The sequence below is a fragment of the Pieris rapae genome, chromosome 9 (assembly GCF_905147795.1).
Source record: "Pieris rapae chromosome 9, ilPieRapa1.1, whole genome shotgun sequence".
In the NCBI taxonomy this organism is placed as follows: domain Eukaryota; kingdom Metazoa; phylum Arthropoda; class Insecta; order Lepidoptera; family Pieridae; genus Pieris; species Pieris rapae.
Genome location: NC_059517.1, coordinates 389,154 through 403,760, shown reverse-complemented (window position 1 = coordinate 403,760; position 14,607 = coordinate 389,154). Strand labels below are relative to the sequence as shown.

Sequence of the window (14,607 nt, the reverse complement as noted above, 5' to 3'; positions counted from 1 at the left end):
AATGGGTTGGACATAATTTATGAAGCAATTTTCTGTGTTTATTGAGGTACGTTGTTCGATGGAAAACTTTTTTACACGAACACTTCTAAGAAGGAAATTCTAGTTTGAAGATTTCGATAGGTTTCAACGCAGTTAGTTAAAAATATACCTAATTTGTTTACAGAGCTCGGCTGAATTTTTTGCTATCCCAATGAACTAATTATCATTTTCGATGTACTGTTTTTTTTTTCCCTTTCTTGGCCTGCACGGTTTGTGCGTCAGCCATGTACAAAAGTTAGGAAGTGCATATTGGATAGGAAATTAGTACGGAATTTGGAAAAGGATCAGATAAATTTTATTATAAGTACGTATATACATAAAACATAGGTTATAAATTATAACCTGTGTTTGTATTGTTATGAAAAATGAAACTGGCTAAAATTTTATATACATCAATATTTATATTAGATAAAAGGACAGAAATAGAAGTAGGAAAAGGAATATTTATGGATAAAAGCGAGGAAATAAAAGCGGAACGGTCATGTCTATTACAGGCAAAAAATCCCCAACGTCATTGCCACACTCACATGTGTCGTCAGGCAAAAGGTTAAGCCTTGCCAAATGCAAAGGTATGCATGCATGGCCCAGCCTCATACGTATAAGGGTTGAAGTAATATGTTTACCAAGCGTCAAAGTAGAAAACCATGGTTTAGGAGGTATATCCCCCTGAATCATGTTCGATGTACTATTAATAAAACTTTTTATTTTTCAAAACCAGCCAGTATTTGTTTTGTATAGATAACATTTCCACAGCATATCGAAAGAGAAAAAATTCTAGGAATAGTTATATAAAGCGCTTTTAAACTTTAAACTCTTTTGTGTGTTATTGATTTTTTTAGTTCACATATCTATTATAAATAATAATGCACGATGCTGACAAGCGGATCTGTGGTCAACCAGCGATAATTATAGCGCGTTAATTACAAAAGTATTGTTAGTTTGCTGTTTTAAATTATAATTGAAACCTGCTGAAAAATAGAATATTAATAAAAAATTCTGCTTAGTTATAACTAATATTATTTTTTACTTGTACTAGAGCAAACGAACAAAGCCTTTACTAACACGTGAAAACTGAGGCTATTCCACTTCTTCACATCTAGTGAGAAGATTCAACAGGACAAAACCAGATTAGATTCAGTGAATTAATATGAATGCACGTTAGTCTTGAGTCCTAAATCCAGTATCCAGTGATGAGTGAATTAGAAATAGTACACGAGAAGAGAGTGTCTTCCCCGTAATAGTGTAAGTAGTGTTATTGGACACTTTCTTATGTAAAATATCCAGCTTATTACTAAAAAAAGAGTGTGTGTACTTATGAACACGGGTTAGAAGTTATAAGCGTTATGAAATTGATTGAATAAAATCTCCAAAATAATAATAATATTTATTTATTGACACTGTTTAAGTGTACTGTTACGAAACACGTTTTCTTAATATAAAAGTACTAGAATATACAACTTGAACATAGTTATCTATTTTCATGCCACTTAGAACTAACTTTACGATGTTCAATTCAGGTCTCGGTGTGCGCGCGCATCGTAAAAATTCAGTCTCATCAATTTTCTCCATCGCGCCAAAAGATAGATTCAATAATATTTTATTTATTGAATACAACCAATTATATTATACAGAATATTGAAACAAAAATCGAAATAATATCGTTGCTTAGAAAAATGTTATAAAACACATTCCACGTAGTATAATCTGATTTTGTAAGACAGATTATGCAACACCTACCTCATATAACTTATAATTGATACAAAATTTTTCCATAAAGTCAAAAATGAGAATAGATATCCCGCTCTACGTCTATCGACAATAAGAAGTTCAGAGTTATACAGAAGTTTAGTAGCCGGTAATTTGCGCACACTGTCAGTGAATAAAAGTTTGTTTGAATACTTCTTAGTTGTTTATAATATAGTTCAGAAGCTGGTTCTGGTTTCTTTTGTTAATATTTTATATTGCCTGCTATCATATTACTGCCAAAATGTTGATCCATTTTTGTTGGATTTCCACTTAGCAGGGTGTAACGATTTTTAGGCAATTAATCAAAGTAAAAGTAAACTGACTAAAGTTATAGATTACATTAAATGAAACGTCCGATTTCAGTCGTCGTTCTTTGTAAAATCAGCAGAGGCCTGGAACCCTCGGCCCCCTCCCATCTTCTCTGCGCAGTATGATATGGATTCGTTCAAGCGGCGATTCAACAGGCATCTCCTGGACAGACGTGCTCTCCATCATTTGGGAATGGCCCAAACGTCTGGTCCAGTAATGTATAAAAAATTTACCTGTGGTTTTTCATCAAATATGAATTTTGGGTGAATTAGACTAATTAAGATTCTGACTGGAATACAAGTTGACCTGTTCGGAAATTGGCAGATATTAATAAAGTTCATGATAAAGAAACTTTGCTTGGGGTAAAACACTCAAGTAATATAAATGATAGAAGTTCTGAAGCCTTTATCATAATTGTGTCATTACCGTCGATTTCAACGCAATATATGTTGAACAAACAGAAATGGTTTCTTACAACCCCATTGTTCATTTCTATTGTTAAGATATAAAGCATCCTTCATCCATAAAACAGCAACCGTATCTAAGCATAGAGGAACGCTTTCATCTCAATGCTTTTAAGACGTCACTCCTGATTTTTACGACTCCCATAAAGATGTTTCCAATAAAATAGTTTCTCTTATATATGTTACGATACGAGATAATAGACCTTTCCTTTCTCAAGTCTTTAATAAATAGGATATAAAAAACGTGAGTTTTCCCACAAAAAAACTATTGTTAGTTTAGTAATTTAAAGTTCAAAAGTTAAGCAATTCAAAATATACATGGATGATCTTTTTTATTAAAAGATAAAAGACCTTTGTCGTTTAGCGGAATTCTCTTTTATTACCCAGTTTAAAAAAACAATTATGTTTACTAAATCATTTTTTAAGTCTGGGTTTTTATGTTTAAAGAATACATGTTCCTATAACCAAATCAATTTTTATTCCAGATTCAGAATTTGAAGACTTGGGTGAGCAGCTCCCGCGATATCGTCCTGACTCAATCGCATCTTTGCGGCGGCTAACAAGGTTCACAGAACCAGAGCTAAAGAGACTTTATAGAGGGTTCAAAGCAGAATGTCCAACCGGTGTCGTCCGAGAAGAAACCTTCAAACTTATATACTCCCAGTTCTTTCCACAAGGAGGTAAGTGATCATTCTACAAAAACATATGAAGAAATTATCTAAATTTCAGGCTTGACACCTAAAGAATATGTTATTCCGATCATTTAGATTCCTCTCAAAAATCTAGAGTAAATAACACAGATTGTCTTTAACAAATTGAATTTTTCAGACAGCATTTGTCACAACAAAAACATGTTTCATCATCGGATATCGAAGAAGAAATTTTACCCGTTAAGCGTTATAAGGCATTTTTTTCCGTACACCACCTCTATGTGGAACCAGCTGCCCACTGAAGTATTTCCGTACCAATTCAACTTAGGGTCCAAAAAAATATGCCTATGTCTACAATGGATGGTATCACTTAACAGACAAATTTTCCACTTCCTTGAATTGTCGATATTTGACACTGGCCTGATGCACTAGAGTGGTTAGATCAGTCCGGGGAAAAACATAAAAAAATCATCTTTCTAAACGTTTGTTTCCGTTCCGTCCATTTTTATGTTCGGAAACGAAAATAAAAAAAAATTGGTAAAAAAACTTTTTAAGTTAAATTGTTTTATGTTAAACATACATTGCAATGTTTAAGATAAATGTACTAAAAACCAAAAAATAATAAAATAGATACAGTCGTGGGAATTATAAACATATGCATAGACTAGACCTAGAGATAAAACCGTGGGGAATTTCCATGAGCAAGAAAATAGTAAGTAATTTCCTCACCGTCTGCGGGCCAACTGCCTATTTTAACGACGAATTAAACGATTCTTCTATCGCACATTAAGTCGATAATTTGTAGGCAATTGACGTGCCCCAATAAAAATAGGTAATTTTTATTTTCTAGTTTTTAGTTTTTATTTCGCATTCTGTTTAATTCATTTAGTGCTTCATTATTGCAAGGTTTTTTGCCCGTTATTTATAGTATATTGTATTCTGCTTGTTGAGCCCTTTCATTTGATACCCATATTGATGGGATTGATAAAACCTACGTTATCCGCCATTTTGTAGCGGCTGCCATGTTGGATTTCAATTTTTTTAAATGGTATATTGTATTCTGCTTGTTGAGCCCTTTCATTTGATACTCATATTGATGGGATTAATAAAACATAAATTATCCGCCATTTTGTAGCGGCGACCATCTTGAATTTATAATGATAATGAATAAACATAATTGTATTGTCACCAAAATCCAAAGTGTATACAAAATTTCAGATTAATCGATTGACAGGAAGAGGGTGAAATTTGAATTACTAAATTTGACCCAAGAAAAAAGAATAAAACAAACGGCGTGAGCTAAATAAAACCGTTTAAAAAATGGTTCCAACTGCTCACAATTTAATCTCAAGTATGACATACGCCATCTTGTTTAGAGTGTAAGAAACGTTAACATTTACCACGCGAATCTGTCACCGCAGTGACTTATTGCTTCATATATTTTAGTTACGGATCGCAAAAAATAAATAAGTACAAAAATCCCATTGGTTCTATTCTTATCATAGGTGATAAAAAATATATTCAGATTTATATAATGTTTTGAACCTTTTCTGGCTTGGATTTCGAACCAGATAACCCAGGCATTACTTTTCAAAACCACTTGTTACCATTGGGTTCTTTTGTGAACTCTACATAAATAAATTTGAAAATTAGTTTCCTTAAAAATCTCCTAATCATTTTGGTTTTGTTTCATATCAAAGAGGCCTTTGAAAATTACATTGCACTATACCTAGAGTTTAACTCAATTGAAATATTGAATACGTTATATATAAACGTATTTGCAAACCATTTAAATTAATTTATTGTTTTGTAATGATTAAAAGTCGTATATAAAAAGATAATCTATTATATTGTAATAATTTTCTGATTTTATCTCATACTGTTATATTTTTTTAAAAATTGCGCCTGACAACAGTTATTAGGCTACAGCTGTAAATATTTTTAACTTTTTTTAGGGCGCAGAAAATACCTACACTATTTGAAAGAAACTGTTTTTTCTTCATTAATTAATTTGGCCGTAACTTACTTAACATAAAAAAATATGCATTATTATTCAGTTGTGTTAAGAAGCAAGCCACACAATTATTGTCACTCCATCTGAAGTGTCAGTGTCCGTTGGGGCACATATTATGGGGCCCCTTTGTTGTGTCATAAGTGATAAATTAATGTAAAAAAATAAAATCAAATAGAAGACTATATTATGCATTAATTAATTCAATATTATATATAATCTTAACTCACATTGACAATTTGAGATTATTTCCTCGTGTTCAATCCTTATTTCGCTGTTATTTTTACAAATGAATAAAATATAATATATATTCTATTAAATAATTAATTAAATTAATAGTATGTACATAAAGTAAACAGCAGAATATTACGAAATCGTAATCTAAATCAGCTCAACCAACTTATCTATTCGCCATGTCACTTTATAAAGGGCATAGGCATAACAAAGAGGCATAAGAAAGAAAGATTTCATAACACCAAAGACGGCTAAAGTCATCCTAGAGAGACGGGAACTAAAGGAAAATGGTATTCGCTCGCTAGAAGATCAGCAACGGTATGCAGATTTAAGCCGTCTGGTTCAACTTTACTGTCGGAAAGACTATGAACATCACATCAACGAAATCTGTCTCGAAATCGAACAGCACTCTTTGAAAAACGAATCCAGATATCTTTTTCAAAAAGTAAAAGAACTGACTCGTAAGCCAAGAACGTGTGCTATCGAAGGTACAGATGGGCGTCTAATTACAGATGTGGCTCAAGTGTTGGACCGCTGGAAGAACTACTGCGCGGAACTATATGACGCTGAAGGGATTAGCAAGAGCAGCTCATGGGCAACAGAAGAGCCTGATATTCTACCATCTGAAATTGAGCATGCCATCAAAGCTCTCAAGTGCAACAAATCGCCAGGTAAAGATGGTGTGACAGCCGAAATATTAAAAAACCTAGGTCACCGAGGTACAAAGGCTATAATCGAGATCTGCAACACCATCTGGCGGTCTGGAAGGTGGCCAAATGACTGGACAGAATCGGTGTTTATACCTCTGCACAAGAAAGGCTCTTCTAAAGTCTGTGGGAATTACAGAACTATAGCATTGATATCTAATGCGAGTAAGATCCTTCTCCATGTAATTAACCGACGTCTTAATTACTACCTTAGCCGACAAATACCTGAGGAGCAGGCAGGCTTCGTTAGAGGCAAAGGAACGCGGGAACAAATCCTTAACATTCGCCAAATCATTGAAAAGAGTAGGGAATTCAACACTCCCGTGATCTTATGCTTTGTTGACTATACAAAAGCCTTTGACTATGTGCAATGGGATAAACTATGGAGGGTTCTACTTGAGATGGGAGTTCCTGAACACCTCGTAGCTTTAATACAGAATTTGTACATAGAAAACCGTTCCTTCATCAGGATGGGCACTGAATACTCCAATATGTTCCAAACAAAAAAAGGTGTGAGACAGGGCTGCATTCTGTCACCCGCACTATTTAACATATATGGAGAGTACATTATTCGGAAGACAATGGAAAATTGGGAGAAGGGTTTTGCAGTAGGCGGAAAGAGAATAGCAAACCTACGATATGCTGATGACACGGTTCTTCTGGCAACATCCATGGAAGATATGGAAGAACTGTTCCAAAGACTCGAGTCAGAAAGCACAAACATAGGCCTCGCAGTGAACAGAACAAAAACTAAACTGATGTTAGTGGATCGAGCCAGTAAGCTTCCACGTGTCACTTGTAACATTCCTGGAATTAATATCGTAGACCGCTTTATATATCTTGGAACCCAGATCTCCAACGACGGCAGCTCTGTCCCCGAAATAAAAAGGCGAATCGGCATGGCTAAGGATGCCATGACACGTTTAGGCAACATCTGGAAGAAAAGAGGAATTGGCATCAAAACTAAAATAAGACTGATACGGGCTCTGGTTTTCCCTATCTTCCTGTATGGAGTAGAAACGTGGACCATCCTGTCTCGAGAACGACAAAGAATCGATGCCTTTGAGATGTGGTGCTGGCGGCGAATGCTCAGAATACCGTGGACTGCGAAGCGCACCAACACATCAATCCTGACCCAACTTCGCATACGAACTCGCTTGTCTACCGTATGCCTACAGCGAATCGTATCGTATTTCGGCCACACAATGCGCAAAGGCGATGAGAACTTGGAGAAGCTGATCGTGGTTGGTAACAGAAGGCAAAAGATCACGTGGCCGTTCACCAACCAGATGGACCGATCAAGTGAAAGACTCATCGTCTTCAAAGCTATACAATGTTATAAGAGAAGCGCTGGACAGAAACCGGTGGAAGCAGATAGTCCGCGCTAAATGTTTCGTTGCTGACCACGACGCTCAGAAATGAGCTGCCGACTAAAGAGAGAGAGGCATAACAATATCAAAATATGAGATATTATAAGCAATTATGAAAAATACGACATACATGAATAAAGCTATTTGCGCAATTTTAAAATAATAAAAATCTTAATAAAAAAAGGGTAGTTAAAAAGGTTACCTATATTCGTTATCGAAAAAGATCTCGAAACAATAAATTAATTTAAGTGGTATACAGATTAAAAATGTAATATTTATGTATTACATAATGTTAAACAGTCTAATTTCCCAGTCTAATAACTGTAGTGTTCCTGAGGTTGAAAGATAATATAATAAAATATTTACTCGTTTAAGCTTTTTTCTAAGCCCATCCATCCAGAAGAAAATCTTAAAATAAAAAACCGATTATTTTGTATCGATAGAGCACAGATAAGCTATACACAATCGGTAAATAGCACAACACTGACCTCTACGTGGCAAGAGTGATAGCACATCACTAGAAATGGCGTCAATTTTTAAATATCAGGTTGGCATTACTTCTTTAGGATACGGAAATTCAATTATAATCTTTTATTAATTTATACTCCTAAAGTAGATAGTTTTTAATGATTTCATAGACCATAAGCTCTAAAAATATATTATAAATTATTAAATACATAATTTAACACAACTTAAAATTTTAAACAGCATTAGTATATTATATTTTTCTAAGATACAATCAAATTACGTGGTGTTAAAAGAATATTATGCGTATTATATAAAATTTTACGATATAATTCATCTTAATACCGTAAAACATAGTGAACAGCGCAGTAGCGCGGCAAATTGCGCCGTTGGTTTCGCGCATTTATGTTGGTAGCCCTGCTTTTCAAGCCGCTGTGAACAGTGGACGCCATTTTCGTTTTTCATTTCTCTAACGTGCCGCGAGTGTAGTGATATTGATTTAGTTTTTGTTCAATATTGTGCTTTAAATTTACTTCTGATTTTTATACAAGTGGTTTACTTAGTTTTTAAAATGGCAGATGAAAAAAAGGTAAGAAGTGTCTTAAGTTTTTGTAGTTTGGCCATCTGAAGCTTTGTTCATGATCAGATATGGCGTTCAGTTGCAATGTGGTCAACTGATAGTTTTACTAGTTTTCCGGCACGTAATAACTACATATTTTCCCATTTAATTTCAGGGTGAGAGCGAGCACATCAACCTTAAAGTTTTGGGGCAAGATAATGCGATTGTTCAATTCAAAATAAAAAAACACACGCCACTAAGAAAGCTCATGAACGCGTATTGTGACCGTGCTGTAAGTACTGTTTTATTTAGTGAAAAAATCAAACATTTAGATTAAGACAGTGCTCTTTTAATCAATTGATAACAATATTTTATTCGCGTACACAATTTATTTGTTTTCCGAGCAACCGGCAGAATTGATGGGAATAGTTGAGGTTAAACCGGGGAATACACAATGACACATAAACAGGGCGTTCTCATTATCTTCTTTGTAGATGCTTACTAATAAAGCCTTTATTTGGCATGGCCTTTGCAATCATTTGTTTAAGGTCATATAACTTGAGCTTAAGCAGAATATGCCACCTATTTTGCCATTGCTAACCATAACAAAATTTCTAAAAATATATATCTAATGTAAAGTATACAATTTTTTATTAGATGGCTTACCCTTTATTCTTCTACAAATTATTAAGCCGCCTGTTATAAATTGAAATTCTAAATGTATGGTTTGAAAAGCAGTTGTTGGGTTTTCTTAACACCTGTGTCCTCAGTTTGTTAAATTTACTTTGATTTCTAGTCTAAATTACTATTTGCTTTTATTGAATTGTATGCTGATTTGAATTTATTTATGTGAAGCAATATTTTGGTCAATCTTTACATAATAACTATATATATATACAATAACATGTTTCATTTTTAAGATTCACTCATACATGCAAGAGTGAAAATTCCATAGTTAAAATAGTAATGCCCATAACATATTTTTAAATGTAAGGTTCATGGTGTAGTGGTTGATAAATGTAATTTTTTATAAGTAATTAATACTGTTTTCTTTTTAGGGACTCTCAATGCAAGTTGTCAGATTTCGATTTGACGGACAACCAATTAATGAAAATGACACACCTACATCACTAGAAATGGAAGAAGGGGATACAATAGAAGTATACCAACAGCAAACGGGCGGAGTATTAGTGTAAATTGTTGTTTAAGGAACTGTCCAGCTCAGTGGGAAATAGAGGGTCTACCCTTTTTAAAAACCTAATTTAAGTTAATATTAATAACATATTTTTAATAGTATTGAGACTTGAAGCTTTTCATTGTTCATTCCATCTTTGACAGTACTAAAAAATGTCATATTTTTTATTATTTCATAATTAAAAACGAGAAGCTATTCACAATAATTTGTGAAGTTACCTAGCAATCATTTGGTTTACCAAAATGTGTAAAAAATTATTAAAAATGTATGTTATGTATTACAGTTATTGTAAGCTATACCAGCATTATGAGACCTAACATTGTAATATATTTCTTATGTGAATCAAAAACTCTGTTCTAAAAAACAAGATGTATGTATGTACCTTTGAAATAAAATAAATTCAAAATAGAGTTCTTTATTTTTTCTTATTACTGCAATATGGCCCTAAATTAGTATTTGGTGTACCTATATTTTTATCTGTGAAATTCACTTTTATTTCTTGCTTAAGAAACTGGGTTAACATTGAGTAGAATATGGACGGCTGTGAGTCATTATGTAAAATTTTTGGTCGACTCATGATGGATGCACTAAAAAAGTACTAAAATTAAAACATTATAGTAATATTAGGTCTCATGATTTTCAGCTAATACTGCTCAATATGCACATTACGTATTCAACACATTGGACCAAGATAGGAGTGGACTGCTCAGTTTTGAGGTAAGGATACTATATGAGCTGAGGCTATACAATTTGCTCACGGAGGAATTCCTTGTTTTAGAAACGTCCTTTCATATATATATTATAACCAGTCGTAGGTACTCTCTCCAACAGTGAAGTTGCTTTTTTTCCAATTGAATTTATTTGTTCCATAGTAATTAATTTTGTTTTAAAAGAGGTCAGTCTGTTGACAAAATAATAAATATAAACTAAGTACATATGATAGACGACTTTTCGTTAAAAATAGCGTGCTATGTAAATATAATTAAAATTTTACACTAACGGAGTGGCAAGACTTACCTAACTTTGGCATTTCGTGGGTCGCGAGATAAAAATGGTAGAGTAACGGTGATGTAGGATAACAATAAAATCCTCTATTACTTAAAGCACCCCGATGACACAGGAACCGTAAAGATTTCATGAGCAACAAAGACACCAGGCGGTTAAAGAGTTGTGGCTGACCCAAGGATGGTGTTCTAGGTTGAAATTTCAATAGTTATTTATACTCACTCGGCTGGTGCAACGACCCAGAGATTCTTGGCCTTCAAGTGAATTATACAGCATATAATTTTAATATAAGCCTATTTTTTAAAGTTTCATAAAATTCTTCAGGAATTTGTTACTGGTTTATCGGTGCTATCGAGAGGAACAATAGAAGAGAAGCTGCAGTGGACATTTTCGCTTTATGATATCAACGGAGATGGGTATATAACGAAGGAGGAAATGACTGAAATAGTAACTGCAATTTATGATCTTATGGGCAAGATCGTGGAACCAATGATAGACGACGATGCCATTCGAGAAAAAGTCGAAAGATTGTTTCAAGTAAGTTTTTTTATTGTTTAACATAGTCTGTGTTAGTATGTAACGGCAAAGTGAAAGTATATTTATTTTAAAAAGACGAAAAAAATTAACTATCACTTAATGTAGTTTCGATTCAGTGTTTTTATATTATCACTTTTAAAGCGCCTGATAAAATTTCATACCACAAAATGTTCTACAGCTCCGTAGTTTTATCTATTACTAGTGACCCGCCCCAGCTTCGCACGGGTGCAATGCTGATGAAAAGCAGGTTTTTAATATGTATTGTTATTTCCGTCGCTGGAAAGGCGCGATTACGCGTTCGATCGCTGCTAAATAAGCTTTAATGGGCTGTATAGATCTATATTAAATGAACAATGTATTCAAGACTTTAATGTATTGACTTTGTTTTATACTATGTAGTGATAAGCGCAGTATACAAAGCTACAGGTGTGTCAAAGAGCGATGGAACGATGTATGATAGGGAAAACAAGAAGAGACAAAATAAAGAATACAGTATTAAGGAAAATAACTAAGGTAACAGATGTTACAACAACGATCAAGAAGCTAAAGTGGAAATGGGTAGGACACATCGCAAGAGGTACAGAAAAGTGGAGCAAAAAACTGCTTAACTGGTGCCCAAGGTACAGCAAGCGCAAAAGAGGGAGACAACTGAGAAGGTGGATTGACCACATTAAAGAAACGGCAGGTGGTACATGGCAGAGAGTGGCACAGTGTAGAGAGGAATGGCGGGATTTGGAGGAGGCCTTTGCCAAAAAAGGGCACACAGATGCACCTGAATTAGATTAAAATGAAAATTTGTTTAAATGTATAAAATATGTAATGTAGATTATCTGAATAAAGGCTATTATTATTATTATTATTATGTAGTGATAAGGTAAATATGCTACAAAGTGTAACTTATCGACGATTACAGTTAGAAATTTAATAAGAAAATCTGTTTTCAGAAAATGGACTTAAATCGAGACGGGGTCCTCACACTTGACGAATTCTTGGACTGCTGTTTACGCGACGAAGATATAATTCGCTCAATGGGAGTGTTTGACAGCAACTTCTGACGCCCTGCCTCAAGGCGCCCGAGACGCCGTGCATGCTAAACCGTAATATTAATAGGCCCGTTTTTTATTTATTGATTACGAGTTCTATAAAATCTCAGGAAGTAAAGTCAACGTGTCGTAGTTAGTACCGAATATAGTGAATTAATGTATTCCCTTAATTTCGATGTCGTAATGAATGTAAGTAGTTTTATGAAAATTATATTGAAAAATATTTTTGTAACAATAAAGTAGAATTAATGTCGTGAAATGTTCATGTTTTCCAAATAAATTCTTCTTTCGAACTATTCACTTTTAATATCTAGGAAAAATTGTCTCTCGTAGTTTATCATTCTATTATAGGCCATCTTTAAGAGAGCTTATCATAAGAATCTTAACATTACATATGATATTTAAAGATGTCAAAACGCTTTTTGGATTTCTACGACCATGTATTTATTTCTTATATAGATACTTCCCTCATTACTGTTTCTAGCTTACCTCGCTCTTTTAAATTATTCCGGCCATTTTTTCGTAGATAATATGAAATAAAGATTTTTCTATATATATATATTGTATTGTTATATGTCTACGAATTGTCTTGTTTGGAGTAAATAGTCTCACGCATCGCACGTACAGCAACGTATTAGCTTCCAATAGTTCGGTGTAGTTCTGTCAATATCCGTAGCCTTGAATTCGTATCCTTTGGATCACGCGAAAATAAATAATTATTGTGATCGCTATCGGAAGTTGCAGAGTAATCACAAGCCCATGACTTTATTATGTAAATTTGATTAATAATAAACTTGAATTCAAAACGACAAAAATCATTTGTGTGTTATAAATTAGAAATGAGGTAGGTGATGCCAGATAGGGTCAAGTTATTTTATTGTGAACGCACACACAAATAACATAACGAGAATTTAATTAATGTAATTATGTATTAATAAGGACACTGTCATTTCTCGTGTATAATCTGAAATAATTTGAACTCAAGAAAAAACAATCGTTCAGCGCTCCCCAGGAGTATTTTTAGTCAACATGTAATTATCGTTATACATACCTTTGAATAAATTGTCTATAGAAATATAAAATTTACCATCTACTCGTGCCCTAGGTAATAAATGGTGGAATCTGCAATTATTGTAAATACTCGGGTGTAAATATTTGATCTAGACGTAAATGTATATTTTCATAGTGGGTGTTAAAAGGAACCAAATAAATAGAGAAACATAAACAATGTTATAAAATACTTAAATATAAACATGTAATTTTTATGTAGTTAGGTGTGAGACAAGTAATTGTGACCGATAAAAACACTTCACCACCCACTCGGCTGATTTGTAGATAATTATCTTCATTCCTATATCGCAGTTGGTACCATCCTTCTATTTTATTCAGATTTGTTTGTCACTTATTCTATAAATAAACCTTCCGATGGTCGAGCTTAAAATATCGTCTTCCCAAAGTAAACTACTTATTTGCAATCAATGTATCTGCAAAGAAAGCCCGTTCCTAGTTATTTTGTTGCATTATGGTATTTATATGACTAGAATAAAAACAAGTCTTATGATAAATTAAAATATAAAGTTGGTCCTAAGGAATTATGCTATTTAAAATTATAGTCGTCTATAGTTCAAAAGTAATAAATGTAAATAGAATATGTACGTTGTAATTCCATACCTATTATTCGTGCCAAAAAACTATTAATTTTTGCGTGAAAATATGATTTAATAGTAATTGTAATAGCAATTGTGAAAAATGTTCGTTCAAAATGGGAGTTCGTATGGCCTATTGTTCGTTAATGTCCAAACACATTATTCGTATATTCCTAATAGTTTAGTACTAATCGCTTTAAGAACATTGTCATTGTAATTAATACAAATTTTATAAAATAATTTAGAAGAAACATATCACGACTAAAATTGTTCTAAGTCTTACCGAACACAAGTAGCACGCTGATGGATTTGTAACAACGTCCTATTCGTTATTAAAAAATAGACATTCTTGGGGTTCTTGGGTATTTTGTGATGTTAAGGAATTGCTTTTTCTATTGAAATACTTCTTGCTAAATTACTTGAAAATAATATTGCCTGATATATGAAACATTGAAGACGAAACACGATTTCTCTTCGATATTATAACATGCGTTATTTAATAATAAATTATGGTTGGCTGTTTTAATTAAACAATTTATTGAATACATTTCACCTAGATAGAACCCTCCACTTAAATAAATAATTAGTATACGAAATCCTAAAAGCTGAAGTGTCGTTATAACTTTT

General features: G+C 33.3%; 2 protein-coding genes across 5 annotated transcripts in view; both read left to right on the top strand.

Moving 5' to 3' along the window:
• The window catches only part of LOC110992585 (Kv channel-interacting protein 4), a 147,155-nt gene extending 132,827 nt beyond the window's left edge, over positions 1-14,328 (top strand). For all 4 annotated transcript variants that reach the window (XM_045629357.1, XM_045629358.1, XM_045629355.1 and 1 more), the window contains 4 exons: positions 3,044-3,238; positions 10,393-10,466; positions 11,079-11,291; positions 12,236-14,328. In XM_045629357.1, the coding sequence (XP_045485313.1) occupies positions 3,044-3,238; positions 10,393-10,466; positions 11,079-11,291; positions 12,236-12,346 (593 nt within the window). In that variant the 3' untranslated portion in view covers positions 12,347-14,328. The remainder of the gene's footprint in view (positions 1-3,043; positions 3,239-10,392; positions 10,467-11,078; positions 11,292-12,235) is intronic.
• On the top strand, positions 8,423-10,159 carry LOC110992608 (small ubiquitin-related modifier 3). Its single transcript, XM_022258490.1, has 3 exons — positions 8,423-8,584; positions 8,730-8,846; positions 9,613-10,159. Exons 1-3 carry the CDS (start codon positions 8,567-8,569, stop codon positions 9,748-9,750), a joined length of 273 nt encoding a protein of 90 aa, XP_022114182.1. The 5' UTR covers positions 8,423-8,566; the 3' UTR covers positions 9,751-10,159.
• Positions 14,329-14,607: the final 279 nt, after the last annotated feature.